Source organism: Porites lutea, chromosome 2 (assembly GCF_958299795.1).
Source record: "Porites lutea chromosome 2, jaPorLute2.1, whole genome shotgun sequence".
NCBI classification, from domain to species: Eukaryota; Metazoa; Cnidaria; class Anthozoa; order Scleractinia; family Poritidae; genus Porites; species Porites lutea.
Genome location: NC_133202.1, coordinates 40,585,597 through 40,607,615, shown reverse-complemented (window position 1 = coordinate 40,607,615; position 22,019 = coordinate 40,585,597). Strand labels below are relative to the sequence as shown.

The window sequence follows — 22,019 nt, the reverse complement described above, 5'->3', positions numbered from 1 at the left end:
GGAGGCCGTTGATGAGTAAGAAGGGGGTGCGGTAGAAACCACTGATGAGTAGGGAGGAGGGGGTCGTGAGGGTTCCTGAGTCCTTCGGCGGAATGAAGCACTGGGATGTCCTCTGGGTGCGGGGTTTGCTTGGGCTTGTTTTCTCGTCTTCATATAAATGCAGACAAAAATTATGCCGATAATTGCAACTCCACCAAGACTACACACGACAGCGATCATTATAGTGCTGCTGCCACCTGAGACAAACAAAACGCACATAATAAATCATCTGAAAGCAATGGTCACACTACTCAACTCGGCGGTATGGCCAGTACCTTACGCATGCACACAGCCATATCACCCGGGCAGCGGCAGGCCTATTAATTTAGGCGATCCACGACTTCATACGCATTGCACGAGACTGTTTTACAGTCCCAGCCAACAGCTACCACATGTACTTAAGGAGCTGGCGCTTAAAGGAGTGCATTGCACTCGCCTCGGCAGTAGAGGGTCTCAACACAGGGATTTCCTCTGTTCATTAACCCGACGGTTTTTTAAAAATCCCTGTAATACAGTATTGCGCAAGATTTCCACCCGAGCGGTTTGTACAAACGGTAAGCATCCCGGTTTTCCTCCCTCCCCAAAACTCAACCCAAATTACAATTTCATCCGAAACGTATCTCCATTAGTTCCGGGAGACAATTGTTACTGTCAGGTCCTACCTTCTCTTATTATCTGTCTTTAATAGACAAAGATCAAGAGCATTACGATCGATGAGAATCTGATTACCTTTTTCGGGGCCATCCTGCTCAGGTGGTACCGTCTTTTTGTTCTTCCCAGTATCTCGTTCATCGATACTTGTAGGTGTAGCGCCATCCGGTGAAATGGAATAAAACTGCGCAGAGAAACCTTTGAAATTCCTTTCATTTGACTCATCCGTCACTAAATCAACTCTAACAAACCTTCCACTGGAAATAATATCGGAGGGAGGCTTCGTTCCGCAGAGTTTTGCTAGAAGTCTGTCTCTTAATAGTTGTCCATCGAATACAGTCACATAATCGCACGTGCAATTGTTCGTTGCAGTTGGACAAGATTCCACGTCCAGACCATCAAAGTGCAGTAAAACACGGTAATTCAATGGTACCTTTATTATCCACGTACATTTCTCCCTACTCGGGTAGGTCCCCGACGGATAACCTGGGCTTGAAAACTTTCCTCGGTGTATTCCGAAGTCACCACCAAGATAAACTGTTTCACTGCAAACTGAAAAGTAACGAAATGAGATAAAACAAGGGGTTCAAGAGGAGTGTCTGTGTCTTTTCTAAGATCAAAAACATTCAAATGAGTCTATTCTATATCTTAGAGTCTGAGGATTTGCATGAAAATTTAAACTCTATCAAATCCCTGAAGTGAAACTATATTTGCTGTAGGTGAGTATATCTTTATCTGGTCTTTAACCCCATTTTCATGTTTTGTTCCTGTTGTTAGGTGTTGTTGCCGTTTGTTGCTTGGTGCCAAAGTGCCAGAGTGTCTAACGTATCCGCATCGGTAGAGGATCTTCCATGGTGTGAATGATTACACAATCCCAATAAATTAAGATCAGAAATAAAGCACTATAAATGTGTCTTAAATCATGAAAATGTATTTTCGACTTAAATCAGTTTGACATGAAATCTACATACAGCTACCTAATAAATTTACATCACTAAAGGCGGCAGCGGCCCTTTCGTATAAATCGTTTGAATTTCTCTTCCAGTGAGTAGATTACAACTATTTTAAGGTTTCTTATTGTAGATTTCAGTTACGTACTTAGATTAGGCCAGTACATTAGTAGTTTATCTTGCAGGATATTTCTTAGCATTTAAAGAAAATGAATTCATTGTTGCAACGTAAATACTTTTAATGAACCATCCATTTCTGCCCATCTATATTGAGGGACAAAAGTGTTGAGACCCTTCTATAAAATGGCCCCTTTCATGTTTGCATAGTGGTCCTACCTGTCCCCTACCCCTATGTACTCCCACCCCCTTCCCCCAAAATCAATGTTGTATTTTAGACCCACAAGTCTTTCTCTTACTACAAACAATATTGATTTGGGGGTTGGGGGATTTGCGGCGTTTAAACAGGACGAAATGATATAACTGATTGAAATTGTTGATACAAGAGCACGTTTTAGACAAGTGTGTCAACTACTTTTGTCCCTGATTCTAGGCAACTCAGTCTTTACAAAATATATATATATTGTACCTTCATTTGACCAAGCTGATCTTGCGATGGCTGAAGATGAGAAATGATAATTTAAAACGTTAGTGTAATGATTGAAAACAGACGAAAATGATAAACCATGCAATTTAGATTGAAAGAAGCGTTGGTACATTTCTACGCACTGGTACAATAACAACACAAGAACACGGATAGAGACCTTAACAGATTCACCGTTTCCTTGTACGGGAATGGGTTAATTACCCGCATCATCTATATTAGCCGTCAATACGGGTAGACTGCCTCTTGCTCCGGAGAAACGGCTAGGCTACTGTATAGAACGGTGCTGCCAAAACTGACTATCCGGAAAATCATGCTCGCCTTTTATAAAGTTACAAGGCAAGCATGTAGGTTTTTCCATACCCGTGGGGGGTTTTAGTCCTTTAAACAACAAAAATCTTTTTCCTTTTTCTTGTCGATAATCAAAACTGTAAGCAAAACAGGAGCCACGGGACTAGTATATATTTAAACGTTTTTCCTTTTTTATGTCAGTATCTTTCCAGGAGAACTAGCCTCCTGTGCTCGTTTTGGCGCATGATCAATCTCTCGTAAAGAGCCTAATGCGTCTCTATAAAAGGTTAAGAAAAGATCTCATTTTATGCTATGAAGTAAAATAACATAGACTCACTTCACCGACCCAATATCTAATTGTTTGGTAAAGAATTTACATTTGCGCGTTACACAGATATGCAAATTATATCTGATACTGTCGATACTAGAAAGTGGACTTTCGGCTAAGATTCTAAAATGCAACAAGAAATTAACGTGCGCTAGAAAGGAAACGGAAAGGTCGGGAACTTTCACGACTCCACAATTCCATGGGGAAAGGATGAAAACGTGGATCGAAAGCATATTCATTTTTTCCTGGTTCTTTTGAAGCACAATATAATTATACTAGTTCTCTGTCTAAAAACATGCAACTGTGCGTTACATGGCAGGGTAACCCATACCTAATCCCACTGCGCCGACGAAACGTTTACTTTAGAATTCCTTTTGCACGATTCTACTCAACAGCACCTAACGAATATCGCTTATAGACGCAAAACATGAAATAGAACTGATTATTAAACAACATGCAGAACAAGCAATTTCATGTTATACCTTGCAGTACACCATGATTATACGGTGGGTACGATTTATTTCAAGCTAATATTTTATGTAAAGTAGTTTTTTAGCTCATCCGTAAAGACCACAGCACAAATCAAGAAGTAAAGTTTTCTAACTGCGTGAACGTTACCGCAAAAGGCCTAATATGCTTACAATTATAATCCCTAAACTAGCAAGGTAAGAAAAATTGTTCCACCTTACCGCCTATCAACCACAACAGCTTCAAAGAACTCTTTCTGATAACCTTTTCCTGTGTTTCAAACATAATTGTCTTGTGTAATAATTTTGCTAGTAGCTATACGTTGGCATTCGGAAATTTTCCGCTATTAACACCGAAAAAACTGCTGATAGCATGGCGATTAAAACTAGTCACTCTTTACATCACGTGGGTGCTCTTAAAGGAAGTTTATTTAAATGCAAACGGGTGCCGAAGCATAAAAACAATGTACTATGTACCCAATTCCTGATCCCGAGGGAAAGATTTGTAGTAGAATCTCGAATCCTCGAAACCCGTCATCGGTGTGGCCAACCTCCCTATAATTACATTCTAACCTCTAACTAAACAATTTCAACCAATTTCCGTTTTTTCCTTTGGCGCGGGAGTTTCGAAAAACGAGTATTTCAATACACCCGCCCTACACTGTGGGCAGTTTCTTTTTTTCTTTCCACTACATGTTCATGAAAGTTTCATCCGGACGGGCATGTCTCCGTTCAAAGTTCTGATAAATTTGGGAAAATTCTTTGCCCGAATTAATATCTCGCATATGAAAAAGTGCACTGACCTGAACTTTGGCGAAGGGTCTTTGTATATTGAGAGCACCCTTCATTTCCAAGATGCTGGACTCCATCTATTGAACGATTTTGATCTTAATTTTTGATGGCGGGACAGTGAAAACCAGCAATACCCATCCTAACCGTCAACAGATTCCGCAACACTGGCACCAAGAAACAGCAGACACAAGCAAAATGCGAGAACTAGAAAGCTTACTCTACCTACGTAAGAAAAAAGTAATTTCAGATTGAGTACTAGTAACTCGCTCTGACAATGACCTTAAAAGTGTTTCATCTGGCCTGCCATCATCCGCGCATGACCCACTTTTACAAAATGGAGGCAAGGCGAAAAAAGCAACTCAAAATTCCTGTGGGCACGGCCAGGAATTAACACTCAGGCACAAGTAAACTTTTTGTCACACGTAGGATTTATACTGGGTTGCCTTTAATTTGCCACTGAACCAGAGCGAAGCACACGCAGCTCAAAGTACATTAGACCTAGTTCAGACGCCGTACTTTTCATGTGCCGAACCTAATTGAATAAGTTTGACTTTGGAGCGACGTTGGCGCGACTTCTGATTCAGACGTCGCACCGTGTGTCGAGCCGAAGTTATGTTCGACAAAGTTCGACACACTTTGTCGAACTTAACGCTTTTGCCGCACCAAACTAAAACTGCCGTACCAAATTGATTCAGACGCCGCTCTTTTGCCGTACTTAATTAAGTTAGGTTCGGCACATGAGTGGAGCGGCGTCTGAACCGGGCCTTATTGTAGCAAGCCAAGCTTGACTTTATTTTTTCTTTAACTGCTAACTCACTAGTACAGTGAGGGATGGCAGAAAAAACCCTCGTCGACTTCCGTCTTCGTCAATTGAGAACGCTTTCATTAAAGGTTATCTTGGTGTTTTTGATTGGTATATTTCTCATTTTTCGTTTTAATTCTATGCCTAAATATAATAGAATGGGAATGTACTTTAATTAATGATCATTGAGAGCCGGAATGAATATACAAATGTACTTTTCATTCTACAAGATGACATCATTCGAATGGGATGAGACTCATTTTTAAAATAAAAACTGCTTCCAAAGCACAATAAAAACTTGCGATAATAAGCATAAATTTCAGCGTGACGCAATAAGAGAGAATGTATGAGAACTGCTAAAATTGGGCCTGATCTTTTAAAGGCACCGGTCATGCTTAACCTTGGGTCACTGATTCAATTGTCATGGGGTTTTTCCCAGGGACTTCCCCCCCCCCTCCCCCACTGATGTCTATAGTAGCAGCATATTTAAAACGCCAGTTCCGTCTGCCGAGACATTTTATTTTTAATACGTTGAAACTTATCCACCAGGTGGTAGAGACCTCTTACACTGCTCTTACTTAGAGTGGGAATGTAAGTAAATATTCCATTGAGTTTTTACTTTAGAGACAAACGGCACATCTTTTCTTGATTTATATAATAATTATGTTATGCATAGCTATAGAGACACTTAACCTGCGATCAGACGTTTGGACTCGACATGTACGATCAGTACGGATACAGTCTTATCTCTTCTATAAACGGACACCTCTATGAGACCGGCCGCTATCTAATACGGACGTCCTGCCCTGCTCATCAGTCATAGGGGACCATAAGACTGACGACGGCGACCGCGACGGCAGCGAGAACGTCAGAAAAGCAACAACTCTTCGTGCGTTCATCACGGTTACGCAACCGGCATTTCTAGCTTTGTCGTCACTGCGCGACTACGATGTCAAATTGCCTAATTTCACATTTTATGGAGGCCGTAAACATTCTTCCTGAACTTATAAGACTCTTAGTTAGGAATTCAACTCCAGGAGAGTTCGCATACACTTTACAAAATAAGTGAGTTAGAATAATCGCGATGAATATTGAAAAACCGCGAAATCAATTTTTAAGCAACGAGTTGGCTGCCGCCGCCGTCCTCGCATCTTAAGTTCCTTGCTAGTCCCAAAGGTGTCCAGAGAACTGACAAATGGATTTTCGAGAATTTTCAGACTTATAACACAAGTTGAAGTTAATTTGCTTTATCGGCACACTAATTAAATATACTCCACTTAGTAGGGTATTCTGTACTTATTGAACTGATCAAGAGCTAGATTAATAAAAAATGACATCATTTCAAAGCAAAGCTGGGCGTTTTGCAAATATCGAAAGTAAAACAAACAATATAAAATCTGAAAGTAAAATTAGCCGGTACCGGAACTTAAATTGAATTTCAAAATATTTATAGCATAACCATGGAGACCGTACACCTGCATTATATTTAGTTTTTCCAATAATAGTTTCTAGATATTTTTAGAAAAACATAATAGCATCACGACAGCTCATTATCTACGCCTGCGAACCACAGACGTTGTTCCGGCCGTCGCTTCTCTCCCTTCCCTCTCGGAGGGTGAAACTAGAGCCAAAAAACCGGATGCTCTCGCAAGCGTTATTTGCTAAAACAAATTACACAGAGCAAAGATCGGTTAAAGTGTGGACAGTTTCATTTTATTCCTTCACTGTTTTAAGGGTTGTATTCGGTTGTATTCGGTGTCCAGTTCCTGAAATCGTATTTAACACAGCTTTTTGTAAGGCGGATGGAAACAAAGGCATTGATCATTGAAAGTGTAGTCAGGATATTCCTAATTCTACACACTATCTAATCAATTTCCCCACAGGTAGCCCAAGCTCCAAATATGAGCATCGGCATCAGGGGGTTGTGTAACATTCGAAGTATAAGGATTTGTACGGGGAGAAAACCTATCGTTTCTGTAACCTACGAAAATGAAAGGATTTCAATAGAAAAATTTATGTATGTATGCATGTATGTAACGGTTTTGTCTCTATATATAAGGTTTACCAAGGTTTGTCACTCAAGCGAAGCGGCCCGACGGATCCACCGAAGGAAAACGACCATAAATTCCCTCCAACGGCTCCAATCGGCTCCAAATTCCGCCTAGGTAACGCACGATTGTTCTGCTTTCCCAGAGGAGACTTTCTTTTTTCCTTTTTTCTTTTTTCGTTTTGTTTTCTTTTTTCTTTAAACATATTTTCATTTTTTCACAGACTTAAAGTATACCGGTAGACTAATTGCGGGTTCATTATCAGCTTTTCATTTCTAAAATAATTAATCCACAAGTTAGCCATAGGCCCCTTTTGATTTCTATTTTGCAGTTACTGCCTCGACTATATTACAAAGAAATAAAATGTACTGTTCTTTTTAATAGTTCTTTTAAGATCGCTCAAACTTTTGTGTTGGCTGCTCTAGGCAGCCTAATGATGATGATGATGATGATCATAAAAATGGCGGTGAGGATGACGATGATGACTATGAATGTGGATACGGATGGTCATTGGTTAATTGGTTTACGTTGGAATGTGTTTAGACTGAAGCGAAAATTCACACCGTTTTATGTCAGTTTTTAAAATTTTAGAGGAAGAAAATTAATAAGTGTGTTGATAAACTTCACTGAAGAAACGTTTACGGTTGGAAATTATTTTAGCCATCTTCAGAGGCAATTATGAAACGTTTACATGAATATTTTAATTCGTACTCAACATATATATTCTAATCATAAATACTCATATTTACTCTATACATTAAGGCAAATTATCTGTACTTAAATTTCAACTTTCAATTCCAGTGCTTTGGTAAAACATGCGCCCAAGTATTTCAGACGTCAAAGAATGGGTGACGACATTTCAGGAAATTTGGAAGTTAGGTCAGGAGATCATTCGCACAGCCTCTTCGAGGAAGAATCATGCCTCAAGGATCCCAACGCGTGTTGCATATTTTGCCCGAAAGGAAGAAGCAGAAATAAGGGGGAAGCTGAAGATTCTTTGCAAAGGAAGAAATTCCAACAGCGTTGTAAAGACTCTCTTACTACATGGACCATCCGGATACGGAAAACATTATTCAGCTGCAAAAGTAATGGACACAATTTACACATCGCGAATAACAAATTCCTTCGTGTCACGCACTGACCAAGGTAAAACAAAATTTTTCCTACAAAAACCGGCGATACGGTGGACTTTAAATGCGACAAACACAAGAACCCTTTTTGAGAGTTACTCCAGTCTGGCGAAAGAAATTGGGTTGATCGAGGAAGCCAAAGCTGCCTATTGGGAGCTCCCACTTCACAGCAGGACATCTGAGGGAAGGCAATATCAAATGTACCTACACGATCGTTGTGAAAAAGACGCTTATGACGAAGCTTTGGAACAAATTTACGAAGGAGTTATGAGGGCACTGGGACAAAACGATTCGTGGGTGATTTTGATCGAAGGATCCTCTGAAAAGGTGGCTTCTCTTAGAAGGTTTTGGCCTCAACCTGGTGATAACGGGTTCGGAAATGGTCTAGTCATAATGACAACTGGTGACAATAACAACTCAAAACTTCTGTTTGGAGATGAAGATGACTCTGTACTGCAGAAAGTGTACATTGGAAAAATGACAAACCAAGATGCAGTTCAGTTTCTTCAAAGCAAAACGGACATGAAAGCAACTGGAAGTGACACAAAGTATGCTAAAGACATAGCTGTCGATATGCTAAAGTGCAATCCCCAAGATATAGCAAAGTGAGTCAGTAAAGGATGATCAAATAAAAATTAATGAAGTTTTAAACAACACTAGCACCTTAAGTAGAGAACGTCATATACATTGTATCCACCCTTGAAGAGTCTGCCAATTCAAGTAATAGCTACTCCAGAAGAAAAAAAACTGATAAATTTACAGGTGTTATCTTCTGACAGCTGGTGTAGGAAGATAGAAGGAGTGTTGGTGGATGACCGAGTTTAGATGTTTTATCTTTGATTCCTCTGTACAAAGATATGATAGTATACATTATTTTTTCCCTCACTCCAAAGTTTTTCGCATCCATTCAATTTCCAGAGGCTGTATAGGGCAAGGATAGGTTCTCTAAATTTATCTTACTGTTTTGTTTTTCTTGACTTTAGGTTTGGAAAATTTGTGAAAAACTACAAGGAAGAGACCGAAAGGAACTTTACTTACAAAGATTTAGCTGGGACGGAAACAGAAACTCCTAATGAGTGCATGTTGCTCCTCGAAATGACTCGTAAAAATCAAGAAAAGGTACTTGCCAACAATTGAAGAGAAGAGAGTAGTGTCAATTAAATTAACAGTTAGTGACTTTTAAAGAATCATGGAGATCGAGGAGGGTGTTATCCGTCGAGGCCGTAGGCCAAGGCGTATAACACCCTCCGAGATCTCCATAATTCTTTCTAAGATACTCAGCCTCATTCATTAATTCTCTGTTCTTGCCATGTTTTCAGCTATTATTTCGCCGAGTTCTTACTCTCGAAACGAGTGAAATGTCCGCCATTTTTTGGTTTCACAACCAAAACAACTCAACCTCGTCCCCAGGTCTTCTCGGTTAACGGTGCATTAACCTGCAAGGAAGCTGCACTTTTGACGTCATCGGTTGACTAATCGCAAAATTCTTCCAAATTTGGTCATCAGTAGCTGGTTATGGTGAATTATGCGTGTGCTTTTAGCCATTTAGAATCGGGGAAATATTTTGAATGAATGATAATAGTTCTACCTGCAGTGTTCTCTAGTACCTGCGACATAACCGCCGGTACCGCCTGAAAGACTGACACGATATAATAATTACCGATCCGCCTTGCCTTCAATTTTAGGTCTCATCAGTTCTCTATTGCAGATCCTGATCTACACAAAGATCCGGCTTTCCCACTTGTCCGTGTGTTAGTGGTCCTGGCAAGAATTGTTCACCGTTATAACAATGCGAACAGCATTCACCGGTAACAGAGACTATCTAGATCTTAATTTTCCAATTTTCACCGCCGGAATGCATGGTGACAGTAAAAATCCTGCAACGGGGCTCCGTTGCCGTCGTTCAATCCTCCACGTAGCAGAACAGATTCGCAGGCTATATAGCGGATACTGTCGACTGTCGGCTGTGTATGAAAATATGGCTTTGATTGAGTTGACAGTCCCCAATAGGTTTTTTGGGATCCGGGATTTCCCTTGTTATTTGAAGCTCGGGATTCGGGTTTTTAAAGCAAAATTGGGCGAGACTCGGGATTGAAAGTGTGCACGCGAGTTAGAATGCCCAAAATAACCCTCGGGATTATGGGATTGCACGAAATTTTGGGTCCGGATTACGGGATTGAAAAACCCTTTTGGGGACCCTCTGAGTTTTGTGACTTGAAATTTCCTGATAAACGGTCTCAGCATCATGTTATCAAGCATAGGAGCAAAAAATCAAACGGTTTAAAATAACCCTGTGAGTTTCTGCTAAGTGGTGATGTTCAACGGTCCCCATAACTAATTCCCTCAAACATTTGGACCGATGAACGTGATGAAGTCGAAAACGGTCGATAAACCAGATCTCGTTCGTAATTATTTAAGTCCATTTTCAATCCTTTCTTTCGGGTAGAAGAAGAAAAAAAATGAATGTTGAAGCCTACAAGCAGGCCCACTTGTGCGAATTCGGGGAAAATATTGGCGACGGAACCTCCATCGCGCGTTTCCTCGCGGTTAAAGAACCACTAGGCATGTTGGATTGGATAGGAAAGGCACCTTGCATAGGACTTTTGAGTCCTGTTCATTTCCTCCCCTCTGGGTTGGGCTGAGCTCAGAAAATTAAAGCTGGCAACGAAGTTAAAACGTAGCAAAACAAAATGCTGGGTCTTTGAGGATGTCACAACATTTGACCTGGAGCCCGGTATTGATAGGGCTGTTGATAGGGGTGTCAGATGGTTTCTTCCTCGGCTCTCAACAAAAGTTGAAAAACTAACATAACATTCAGATCCTTTGACTGAACCTTTACAGGTGCCAAAAGAAGATCCACTTTTTCATCCCCACAAATAAAACAAAGATTTTTATGAGCTTGATTTTGTTCAAGACGAGTTTTAGAATCTATTTTGGGGTCAGCGTTTCCAAACTTTCTCCAGAGTAGCCCGAAAAGTCATTTGAAGTGTGGCGAAAATTTGGAGTAGTAAATCTCACATTTCGGTTTGGACAAACCAACGAAACAAGAGTATAGAAGCGACTAACTCAATATACTTGTATTTAATGACATTTACAAGAACAAAACTTGTTTTCTCTTTCTTGACAGATTTTGAAATTCTTGGCGTGCTGTTCAGTTGAATCCGACTATTTGCCTTTACACTGTCTAGAGAGTTGTTTTAAAGAGGCCAGAGAGACTGTAAAACAAAGCAACTTTGTGGATGTTCTTGAACGAGACGGAGTAAAAGTAGTCACAATGCATGAGAGGGATCATAAGACACTGAGAGACTTACTGACCGGTCGAAAACTATCAACATGCGGTAAGAAAGGAAAAAGGGGTACTATATTGGGAGAAGTTTGTTAAGTTATTGTAGCAAATTTGAAAATAAATTCATTTAAGGTCCTTTCCAATTTTAATGTATATAGAAATATTATTGTATTTCAACCATAGTCCCCTCATATTTAGCATTTAGCACTCTTTTAGTAGCCCATGCAAAAGGAGCACCAACAAAGTCTACCACAATACAAGACTCTCTTCTTTGCCATCACTGTTAAGTTTTCTTCTTTTCAAAGTACTTTCCGATGCTGTGAAGGTGGGTAGATGTGTTTGTAGATTTAAACTGTTGACCTCTGGATCTGTCACAAGGTTTTTAATTTCCTTCCTGCTCTTCTCCAACAGCTGGGTTATGAGTTAATGGTTTTTTTGGTTTGCCATCCAGCTTTCACGAGCAACCTCAAGGATTTTTCTAGAATACCGTGAGCCACTGACGTTAGTTCTGTTGAAATTCTCCCTGTAAAATTATTGACAGTGGCTGTGGTTCATGCTTTCAGTTTCTGAACTCATATACCGCTTAGATAAACAAGTGGCTTTCCCTGAGCCATGTTTTGCTTTAAATTTTCAGAGGAAACATGGCCTGGCTTCTTTTGGCAGCTTGTGAAACAGGGAACCGGTCTAATTAGAGACGAGACAAACAAGATTATCTCGCCAAAATTATCAGCTTCTGATGTACTTCAGGCCATTAAATGTCTAAGCAACAATTGCAAAGAACCCTTGCAACAGAGAAGAGATCAGGACTTCATTATGCTACACAAAATATTGCCACATTTGAAAACGGCAATGGAGGTAATTAACCCTCTCATCGTTCATCTTTCAAAGGTTTTTGACAGTACTATTCTGTTCAAAATCTTTGCACGCCTTGCTTAACTTATTTTAACTTCACTCAATTTAACAGCTGGGCAAGTATCTGATACCACAAAGTGATGGCGAGGAAAATCCACTCATCGTGGCTGATGGACACGCATGTCTGGGAGAATTGTTGCTCTTTGTTGGTGAGTCCGAGGAAGCGAGAAAAAATCTGGAGATTGCCTTACGTGGTTTCAAAGATTATAGCGGCCCGGAGAATGTGCTACTTGACAAAGCCAACGTGCTTCATTTCCTCGGAGAGGCGTACTGTAACAGGTATGATCAGTCCAGTCGATCCCCATACATCATCCGTTACAAGCGGGTACTCATTTAAGGTACCTGCTACATACAAACAATCACACTATAACAGGCACCTCTCTTAAGCGGATACTTACGTAATGGCCCCAGCGACTCACAAACACTGAAAACCTATCATAAGCAAACACTTAATCATCGTCCCGGAGAGATACAAACACAGGTCACCTCTCTTAAGCGGACAATTTTTCCAGTTAAGTCCAGAAATGTACGCAATGGCGAAAATGGCGACCCTGGCAAAACGTCGTCGGAGGTGCTCCTTGGTAAAGTAGACAAGTTGACGAAAATGACGGATCTGGAAAAAATAAAAAATCTGGCGAAAATTGCCATGGGATTGGCTAATATTTGAAATTTATATAGGTAACAAAAGGAGGCCGTTGAAGAGTGGCGATTTTGACCAAAACGGAGAAGGATCCCCCTTACAGAGGTGAAAGTTCGCCCAAATGACCACTTTCTAAGGGGTTCAAGGGCCATGTCATTTGAATTTTTGCCAGGACGTTGCTAAATTTCGGCCAGATTATCCATTTTAGCCAAAATCGTCATTCTCCGGTCCGTCACAATCGAAACTTTCTAAGAAGCGGGCTTTTTTTTCATCTCATTTAAATTTTGCATGACCAAAACTTTGCAAAGCCAAATTAGCCAAAATCGCCATTTTCGTCAAAATTCCTGCTTTCTAAGGGACCCATTTTGCCATTATTTCTTCTTCCCGTCATTTACCCCTCTTATACAAGAGCTTTTACCTCCATTCAACCGCGAGTCATGTCTGCTTGATTTTCCATGTTGCCGTACGTTACGTGAACTGCAAACGGCAAACTACATTTTACAGTCTGTGGATCGGAAACTTTGGTAGTAAGGTGTCTCAATGAATCCCTGAGTCGCTACGTTGACTCAGACAGAGATATCACTGAGGACCGGCAAGGGTTTACCTAGCCTCGTCACGCGTTCCTACCCCACGTTCGTGGGGGAGGAAAGATTGCGTGACGAACCCGTAAGAACGTCTGCGTGGGAGGCTAGGGTTTACCACGAATTGATGGCTACCAAACATCCGTTTTTGATGTGTTTTGGCCTTCCATGAATGACATTAAATCTTTTGGTGAATAGCCTGACAAGAGGTGATAGCGTTCAAATAGTGTTTTTCAATGGGCCTTTAGTTGACAGGGGCGCAGTATATGCCTGGCTGACTTTCATTTCCACACATCCTGAATATTGCACGCATGACTAGTACGCACTGACCTCACCAATAATTTGAGCTCTTAAGCTTTTTAGCTCACCCCAACAACGCATAATTTGTTAGAAGCGGTAGAGTGATCAAACCAAAAATTTGTCGGCCCGGGCCTACAGGTCTATGGGCTGGCTACGCCCCTGGTTGACTGTACTGAGCCCTTATTCAAATTTTCAAATAGTTATTGCTTTTTATAGCTATCTTGGTGACCCTTCGAAAGGTGAGGAGTATCTTAAACAAGCCCTCAAAGAAAAAGAACGTCATTGCAAGGGAAAAGCCGATCCACAAGTTGCTTTTACTTTAAGAAGTCTAGCAAATGTCTTGAACGAACTGGGGAAGCACAGCGAGGCTATGTGAGTGTTATAACTGTATGCTCTGAATTACTATTACTATTTTGCTTTCTGTGTAATAAGCTTTAATCAGTATGAATTAAGGTTGCTCTTTACCGATGAAACTTGTAAGTCTCCCGTTCTAGCGTTTCGTTTTCTTTTCTTTTTTTTTTTCGTGATGCGCGCCAAAATTGGAATCATGGTCCAGGTGTTCCTGACGCAGCGCCATGCTTTATTTGGTGCAGAGAGCTTAAGAAAGATTGACGCGAAAGATGTCGAGCTTTTCCGGAAAGGGTCGGTCCGCGAATTCTATCGCTTGAAAGCGTTGATTTCCTTCAGGAGCAAGTGAATATTTCAGTAAAAACTTCGATGGTAAGGCTATAAACGGGTCGGGTGTTGTAAACGTTCATTGCATGCAAATGAGTCTTGTGAAAAGCATGCGGTTTATTTTCGGCGATGATTGAAAAACGCGCCATGTTCGTCACGTTTTTGGTCTCTGGCAATGATATATTTCTCTCGAATTGATTTTCGTGTATTTATACACTCGTACTCAATCATCGCCCAAGACGATATAAAAAGTAGATGCCCTGAAGAATACTCGACCGTCGATAAAGAAGGAAGTGAAAACCTTTTAGCGAGGAAATCCTGTTTCGTGTAGAATTAATCGCCTCCTCATTTCTTATCTGATCTCCAATCAAGCGAGACTGAACGCTCTTTTAAGAGCGTTCTTGTTGTAGTTAATTTAGTTATAGCTCAAATTAAGGAAAATAAACAACACAACAAGAAAAATCGTATTTCCTGTATCTTCTGCAGTGAATATGCAAAGAGAGCTGTTGATATATATCATGAGAATGGGCACCATTTCAAGCAAGAATATGGCTACAGCCTGAGCACACTTGGTTCGTCGTATCGTTACTTGGGTCAATATGTTCAGGCGGAAAAATGCCTGAAAGAAGCTCTAAAGATCTTCAGATCAGTCGATGCACCAAGCAGACTACGGGTAACTATTTAAGATTGTTGAAGCACGCAAGGACACCTGATTCAGTTCTTTATCATTAACAATTAATGAATTCGGCTTTCGAAGAATTATGGAGATCGAGGAGGGTACATTATGCGTGTGCTTTTAGCCAATCAGAATCGGGGAAATATTTTGAATGAACAATTAGACCACTTAAATGACAGTTAAACCAGGACTCACTTACGGCAGACGTAGTTAAGCCAGGGAGCCTCTAACTGCTACCGATGACACTAAACTCAAGATGGAGTTGAAAGACTATCTAATAAATGGGTTAAACCAAAAAAGCCTTACACGCCACCAGCTACTACTTTGAGTGACTGACAGCTTTTCCCGATGACGGGTTAATCTATTAATAGCCGTAAGAATCTTCAGTAACATGCAGTGACCATGAGTGACCGAGACCTTAGAGAAATGGTACCTCCAGAACGATGCGTGGGCTCTTTAGCTTGAGGCAATTACGGTGATACTTTATCCATGATCGCATAATTTACATAGTGCAAGCATCCAGGCAAGCATGCCTACTTCTTTTACAATAAAGGTTGATGTATCCGAAGCTGCATTTTTTCGTGCATATTTTCCTTACAATGTTACAAGTTACAAAAACATAGTTGCTTTACTATATATGGTAACCCAGAAGATGTCTTTTACAGATGGGTGTCACCCTAAGCAGACTGGCTTCAGTTCAGAGATGTTTGGAGAAACTGGACGAGAGCATCAAGTCGTTGATGGAAGCCAGAGAAATGCTTGGCAACAATAATATTTACATCGCTATCATACTATCAAAGCTGAGCGTCGTTTATCGCCACAAGGGAGATTCAAAAAACAGTTTGCTTTTTGCAGAGGAGGCTGCAGAGATCACTGATAAGCACCATGGCAGGAAAGATCACCCTGGTAAGTGCTCATATCTTTTACTGGTACTTGACCTAGACCCATATTTTCAGGTCACTGTATAGCTTAAGACGTTCAACTAGAAAAGATTGGAAGCTAAGGCTAAGCGATTCACACGTTAGGATTTGTCCAGCCAATCTGGAACGATTGGTGAAGAAAACAAGCTGCAGTGAACACAAAAATCGACCCGGTAAGGGTTGATTTCCACTGTCGCGTTATTTTTCCGTGCAAACGCACTTAAAATCTGCGTGTGTAAATGAAATAGAGGCAATGTATGAAAGGCCACGCGTAAAGGTAAAATTTGAGCATGACCTTCCATTCAACGTCTCTTCATTCATTCTTTATTTATGCACGTAAAATTTACGTGCGGACGCATGGAATAATTACGCGACAGTGGAAATCCACCTTAGTCATAGCGTATAAATTAGCCATTGTCAGTGTTGGGTCAACAAAACCTCAACTAACTTTAGAAAATAATTAACTAATTAACTAACGTAAGAGGTTGGTTAATCTGCTCAGTTCGTTTGGGACCGCATTTGGAACTTGTTTCCGCTTTTTATAATACTCATTTTTTTTTAAACAGTCCTTTTTTTAATCTCAATTTCCTTTATAGGACATAACGCCAGGGGCAAGCTCACGGCCATTCTGGAATCTTTCCTGAATCTCTCCTTTCCGAATGAGACTATGAGCTTGTTTGATGGCAAATAAGATACACAAGGCGGATAGACTTCTTTATCTCTTTCTTTTTTCTCTTGTGAAAAGTTATAGCCACCGCACTGCTAAACCTTGGCCATGCACAAAGTGATACGGGGAGAGTGGAGGATGCAGAAAGAAATCTAAACAAGGCACTGCAAATTTACAAAGAACTTCATGGGGAAAATCATCGAATTATTGCCGCCAACCTAAACTACCTAGGATATGCCTACCTGCAAATGGGAAAAGTGCAGAAAGCAAAAGAAACGCTGGAAAGGGCAGTAGAAATCATGGACAACCTTTCTCCTCCGCATCCAGGTAATTTGTTTCTTGAGCCGAATTTCAGGGGTAATGTATTGTTGGATGTTCTCTAGTACTGCCACCGTTCAGATCCGTTCTTCAGAATATTTCATTGAACACTGGAAATTTGCAAGAAACTCTTTGGAACTTTCTAAAAGGTTATTAAGGAACTGAAAAGATCATGCAGTTCATAGAGGTTTTTATATCTTCATGAACATGTTTTACAGTCAACTAGCTCTAACATAGCCTTTGTTTTGAATAGCAGTAAGTATCCGTCTTTGTGGAGAGGTGAACGCTTTTACAAGAGTGTGCAAAATGACTGAAAAATGGCAGGGCCAACTCTATTTTAATAAGCAATAGAAAACGTTTTCCGTGTTTGCATAGCCTGATATAAACACGAGAGGGGTTGGGAGAATTCGAGACAGTTATGCAACCCCGAGACGAAGTCGAGGGTTTGCATGACTGTCTCGAATTCTCCCAACCCCTCGAGTGTTTATATCAGGCTATGCAAACACAGGAAAAAAGTTTTATATTGCTTTTATAAAATTACTTTCCCGAGAAAAACGCAAAACTCTTTGTTATGGCATTGATTAAAAGAGAAATTCTTACCAGTCGCAAAGTCGTGAACACGAAGGCTTGCACGCGTAATCAGTTCTTCATTTGCAAAAAGATGCTCTCCAAAATACAGATTTTTCTCGCTTAAAATGTCAGCTTAAGCGAAAACAAAATTGACACAGCTTGTTTGTAGAGATGTTCCAAGTTTCAGCCGACGAAGGAATGGGTAAATGAAGTAAACTTGTCGAGTTTTGAACTCAAAAACTTTTTCAAATTTGTGCTTGCCTGATTAGCGCGCGAAAAGCAAAACATCTTGACGTCACAACCATGTTTACATACTCTCATGCAAACACTCCTCTCGGCCAATCAGAGGGCGCGTACTATCTTAGTTTTTGGAGTCATGTTAGAGAGATAGAGAGAAAGAGTTCACAATATTTTAATTTTATTGGCAGAAAAGGCAAACTCACTGAAAAGGCTCAGTAAAGCTTGCTTCATCCTTGGCGACACCGTAAAAAGTGCTGATTTAGCAAACCGTGCTCTAAAGATCTACAAGGAAACGCATGGAAACATGATGCAACACAGAGAAGTATGTGATTAACTTTATACCTCATGTGTCTCTAAGAAAAATGAGGGCGTGTTATAGTAGTGCTAACGTTGATTTCGTTCACGCATGGAAACATGGAAACACGCATCGTTTAAGACACCCTTAAAAGACATTGAGAAGGGACACTGGCACTCCAGATAATTGAATAGCCGCGGTACAAGAGGGAAAATGCCTCAAATAGCATGTGTTCGGTTGAAATAAAATAAAGGTCTTTTATCGTTACCTAAGAAAATGCAGCTCACCTTTTCAACTGGATCTCTTTTCGTTACTAAGAGAACATTTCTCGAAGGCTCTTCTCATCATAACATCACCAAATCCCTTGTCCCGTTCATAGTTCCAATCCTAATTCCATTACCTTTTCCCTCTCAAATCCCGAATCTCAGCCTTCAAATTTTTACATATCAATGCCGATCCCGAAAAACTCATTGTAGACATTTTATTGTACGACACTGTTTTACAGGTGAGGAAATGTACGCTGAGAGTTGCATACGCATGCTCAAAGCTTGGACTTTTCAGCAAGGCCAAGGAATATCTTAAAGGGGTTGAGCTTGGTTTTTCTGAGGAGAATAGGGCCCATCCAGAGTACGCTGTATTTCTTCGAACAAAAACTGAAATGGCGTTGGACAATCTTGAATTCAGCTGGCCCAAGGATGAAGAAGGCATTCAAGAAATCTTCACAGAGGCAGGAAGAGATCTCAGTAAAGCAGATGAAATAATTCAACAGTCTCTTGGTAGCGATCACCAACAGTATGCATTCTTGAAGCGAGAAAAAGCTCGTCTATACGTTCTTACGGGCCATTACGAGAAAGCCTGGAAAGAGATTGACTATGCTCTTGCTATTGCTACGACCTACCAAAGGCGTGACTTAGAGGCTGTTTTTTTACTTATTCGAGCAGATGCTGAGGGGAAGCTTCAGCTGTCCAGTGGAAGAAAGGAATCCTTGGCAACAGCAGACCAATTGCATCGCAATACTTTGGGTGATGATCATCCACTGGTTGCCACCACACTACAAAAACGATGTCAGAAAAATATTGATCAGAAAAATCTTACTCTGGCAGAAGAATATCTGGAAGCAAGCGCAAAAATCTGTGAAATTCTTAAAAGTAACTTACGATTGCAATTACAAAGTAGTAGTTTTGATTTTCTTACCAATTACAGTTTGGATCAACACCCTGTTTTAAAGCGTCAACAGCAGCTAGAAAGGAGAGTAAGGGGCAGTCCTGTTGGGGCATGGTTTTGTTGATCAAACACACTAACTTTATTCAGACCGGGCTTTCTTGTCTCCGTAGGACCGGGGCGGGGGATCTTCAGAGGTCCCTCTCAGTGCCTTTAAAAACTGCCCATGCACACGGCCACCAAAATTACACAGTATAATATGCTCAGCATTTCCAACATCTAGGTATAGTTTGATTGATACAGTGACGTGTGTGATGTCATCATGATGTCATGTTGTTAAATTGATTGACAGTAGTTCTGTCCCGATTGTGCTCGGTAACTTTTGAGCAACTTTTTGTGGTTCTAGCCACCTTGAGCAATTTTTACCTTTCTAAGGAGTTTTTGAGCAAAATATTGGTTTAGAGAACATATCGATATGAAATACGAAAAAGTTAACGATCTCATAGAAAAGTTTAATTTATGCGAATTTCTTGAATGGTTATCAACCTGTTGAACGCGCGCATATATAACCTTTAACTTGACGTTTCGCAGGCCAAAAAGGCATTAAACGTGCTTAAAACGCTGAGATATCGGAGCAGCTTTTAGTGCGTAAATTTGCCTTTCTTCCATATTTCAGTAGAGAATTTATGAATTATCTTTAAAAAAAAAGAGCCAAATCCTCCCCCTGTGGAAGATCATGGGCGTAAGATAAAAGTAGCCGAGCTGCTAGGTCAGCGGTTTTTAGAGAGAAAATCCAAAATTGTGGACGAAGATTCACACTCGACTGACTTGAGCGTCGCGGGTGAAGAAGGTTATTCCACAATTTTATTGGCTCATTACGTTTTTTGGTCAAAAATGTTTAGAAATCTTACTTTTATTGTACAATTTGCATATTTTAGCATCAGACCCCAAAAAGTTTTTGTTTTTTCGAGCAATTTTGAGCAACTTTGGTGACAAAAAGCAACTTTTGAGCGACTTTTTGAGAAATTACATGAAACGGTTTGGAAAATCGCGTGCAACTTGTGGAAAGTCCTAGTTACAGTTCAGAGAATTATTTGCGAGCATCTCTTTAAAGCTGTGTTTTCAAGCTATTTTTCCTGACCGATGTTAAAATTTATTGGGAAGAATGAAAAATAATTAGCTTTTAATTGAAATTTGGGTGGCAACGTTTGAAAATTAGGTGGCATTTTTTACAGTATTTTTTCCATTTTCTTTGCAACTTTTTGGCATTCCAGTGAGCAACTTTTCAGCTTTTCACGAGCACAATCGGGACAAGCCTAATTGACAGAGACCAAATTTAATTAATTTTCTCGTAAAAGTAGCCATAAACCGAAGAATATTGAAATATTAAGGGCAATGATAAAATCATGAAGTTGGCCACAATTTTAAACGATAGCGGTGAAGTGACGATGACGTCATTTGTTATTAAAGCTGGAGCAATTCGCTATCTTGGATCTGCAATTTTAGTTGAATTAATAAAATGCATTCCATTTTGCTTAGGACCATCGAGGAAATCTTGGTCGGAACTCAGAGAGCTGCCAAAAACACATAGATTTAAACAGAAATGAAGGTATATCTCACTAGATTTTTCAACAGTCAGCGCATAGTCTAGAAAATAAAGCGCCGGGTTTCATGTCTTTGGTAAGGAGTCCATAATACGGAGAAAGCAACTCCCATACTAGGCCTATGTCACGGCGTTTTTACGGACCAGTTTATTTTTAGAAACATTTTAGGGCGCCTTTTCCCGCGAAAATAGAATCTCCACCAAGCGCATTCGAAGTATAAGGGATCAAAAAGGAAAATTAAACGTTATTAAAACGCAAAAAAAAGTATCATTTTTAGGTCTGTAGGTTTTGCTGACTGGTTTGTGGAATTTAGAATATATTTAAAATTCGCGCTAAAACCGTTCTAAAAATAAACTGGTCCGTGAAAACGCTGTGACACGAGGGCATGGAAGTTGCATGCTTTGGTCTATTATGAAAACGTTTTTGTAGCACTTTAACCTTGACAATGAAAACAATCAGAGGTTGTTCAAAAAACTTCGGGAAGTCTATGATACAAAGGTTAATGCTGAGATTACATTAAAAATTACAAGAATGTAAAATCTGGCATTAAGAAGTGAAAAGCACTAAGATTTATCAAAATTAACTTATTAACGGGCTGAAAAATGACCGAGAATTTAGAAGAAAGCTAAGGTAAGAGTTCAATACTGCCATCCAGACCCTAATGTAGAAACTACAATAGACGAAAGTAACACTCAAATATATGAAAAACGCAGGTGTAAAAGGCAGGGTGATGAATACATAAGTTCTTTCTTCCATCACGAAGAACATTGAAAATTAAAATAGATACGAGGCCAAATTAGACCACATGTGTTGAAAAACGGCTGGTCTCCTTTTCCCAAACATTATTAGTTGCGCTCCACTATTGTTAGTCAGGACAAGGAGTCCATAACGGAACTCGGATTATACACTTTCAGTTATCCAGAATTGTTAATGATTTTGTATATATCTTGGATGGTTTAGAAGAGTTCTATTTTTTTTTTATAAAAATATATCTTTTTGTATTTAGCTCACATATATTTTATCATTTTATTTAGGAAAACGTTATAGGTCTTGTAGGGCCAAACTCTACTTTTTA

General features: G+C 40.0%; 2 protein-coding genes across 2 annotated transcripts in view; one reads left to right on the top strand and one right to left on the bottom strand.

Annotated features, from left to right (window-relative positions):
* LOC140926203 (protein tolkin-like) overlaps window positions 1-3,613 on the bottom strand; it is a 3,728-nt gene extending 115 nt beyond the window's left edge. Inside the window, exons 1-4 of the mRNA XM_073375984.1 lie at window positions 3,550-3,613; window positions 2,227-2,256; window positions 769-1,242; window positions 1-236 (exon numbers count right to left, since the gene is read on the bottom strand). The exon at window positions 1-236 is cut by the window's left edge and continues 115 nt beyond it. Of these exons, the coding sequence (XP_073232085.1) occupies window positions 1-236; window positions 769-1,242; window positions 2,227-2,256; window positions 3,550-3,613 (804 nt within the window). The remainder of the gene's footprint in view (window positions 237-768; window positions 1,243-2,226; window positions 2,257-3,549) is intronic.
* Window positions 3,614-7,786: 4,173 nt separating this feature from the next.
* Window positions 7,787-19,497, top strand: LOC140928621 (uncharacterized). Its single transcript, XM_073378396.1, has 11 exons — window positions 7,787-8,704; window positions 9,083-9,218; window positions 11,227-11,437; window positions 12,020-12,240; window positions 12,350-12,576; window positions 14,035-14,190; window positions 14,980-15,166; window positions 15,835-16,075; window positions 16,835-17,083; window positions 18,073-18,206; window positions 18,685-19,497. The coding sequence occupies exons 1-11, from the start codon at window positions 8,058-8,060 to the stop codon at window positions 19,465-19,467; spliced, it is 3,192 nt and encodes a 1,063-aa protein (XP_073234497.1). The 5' UTR covers window positions 7,787-8,057; the 3' UTR covers window positions 19,468-19,497.
* Window positions 19,498-22,019: the final 2,522 nt, after the last annotated feature.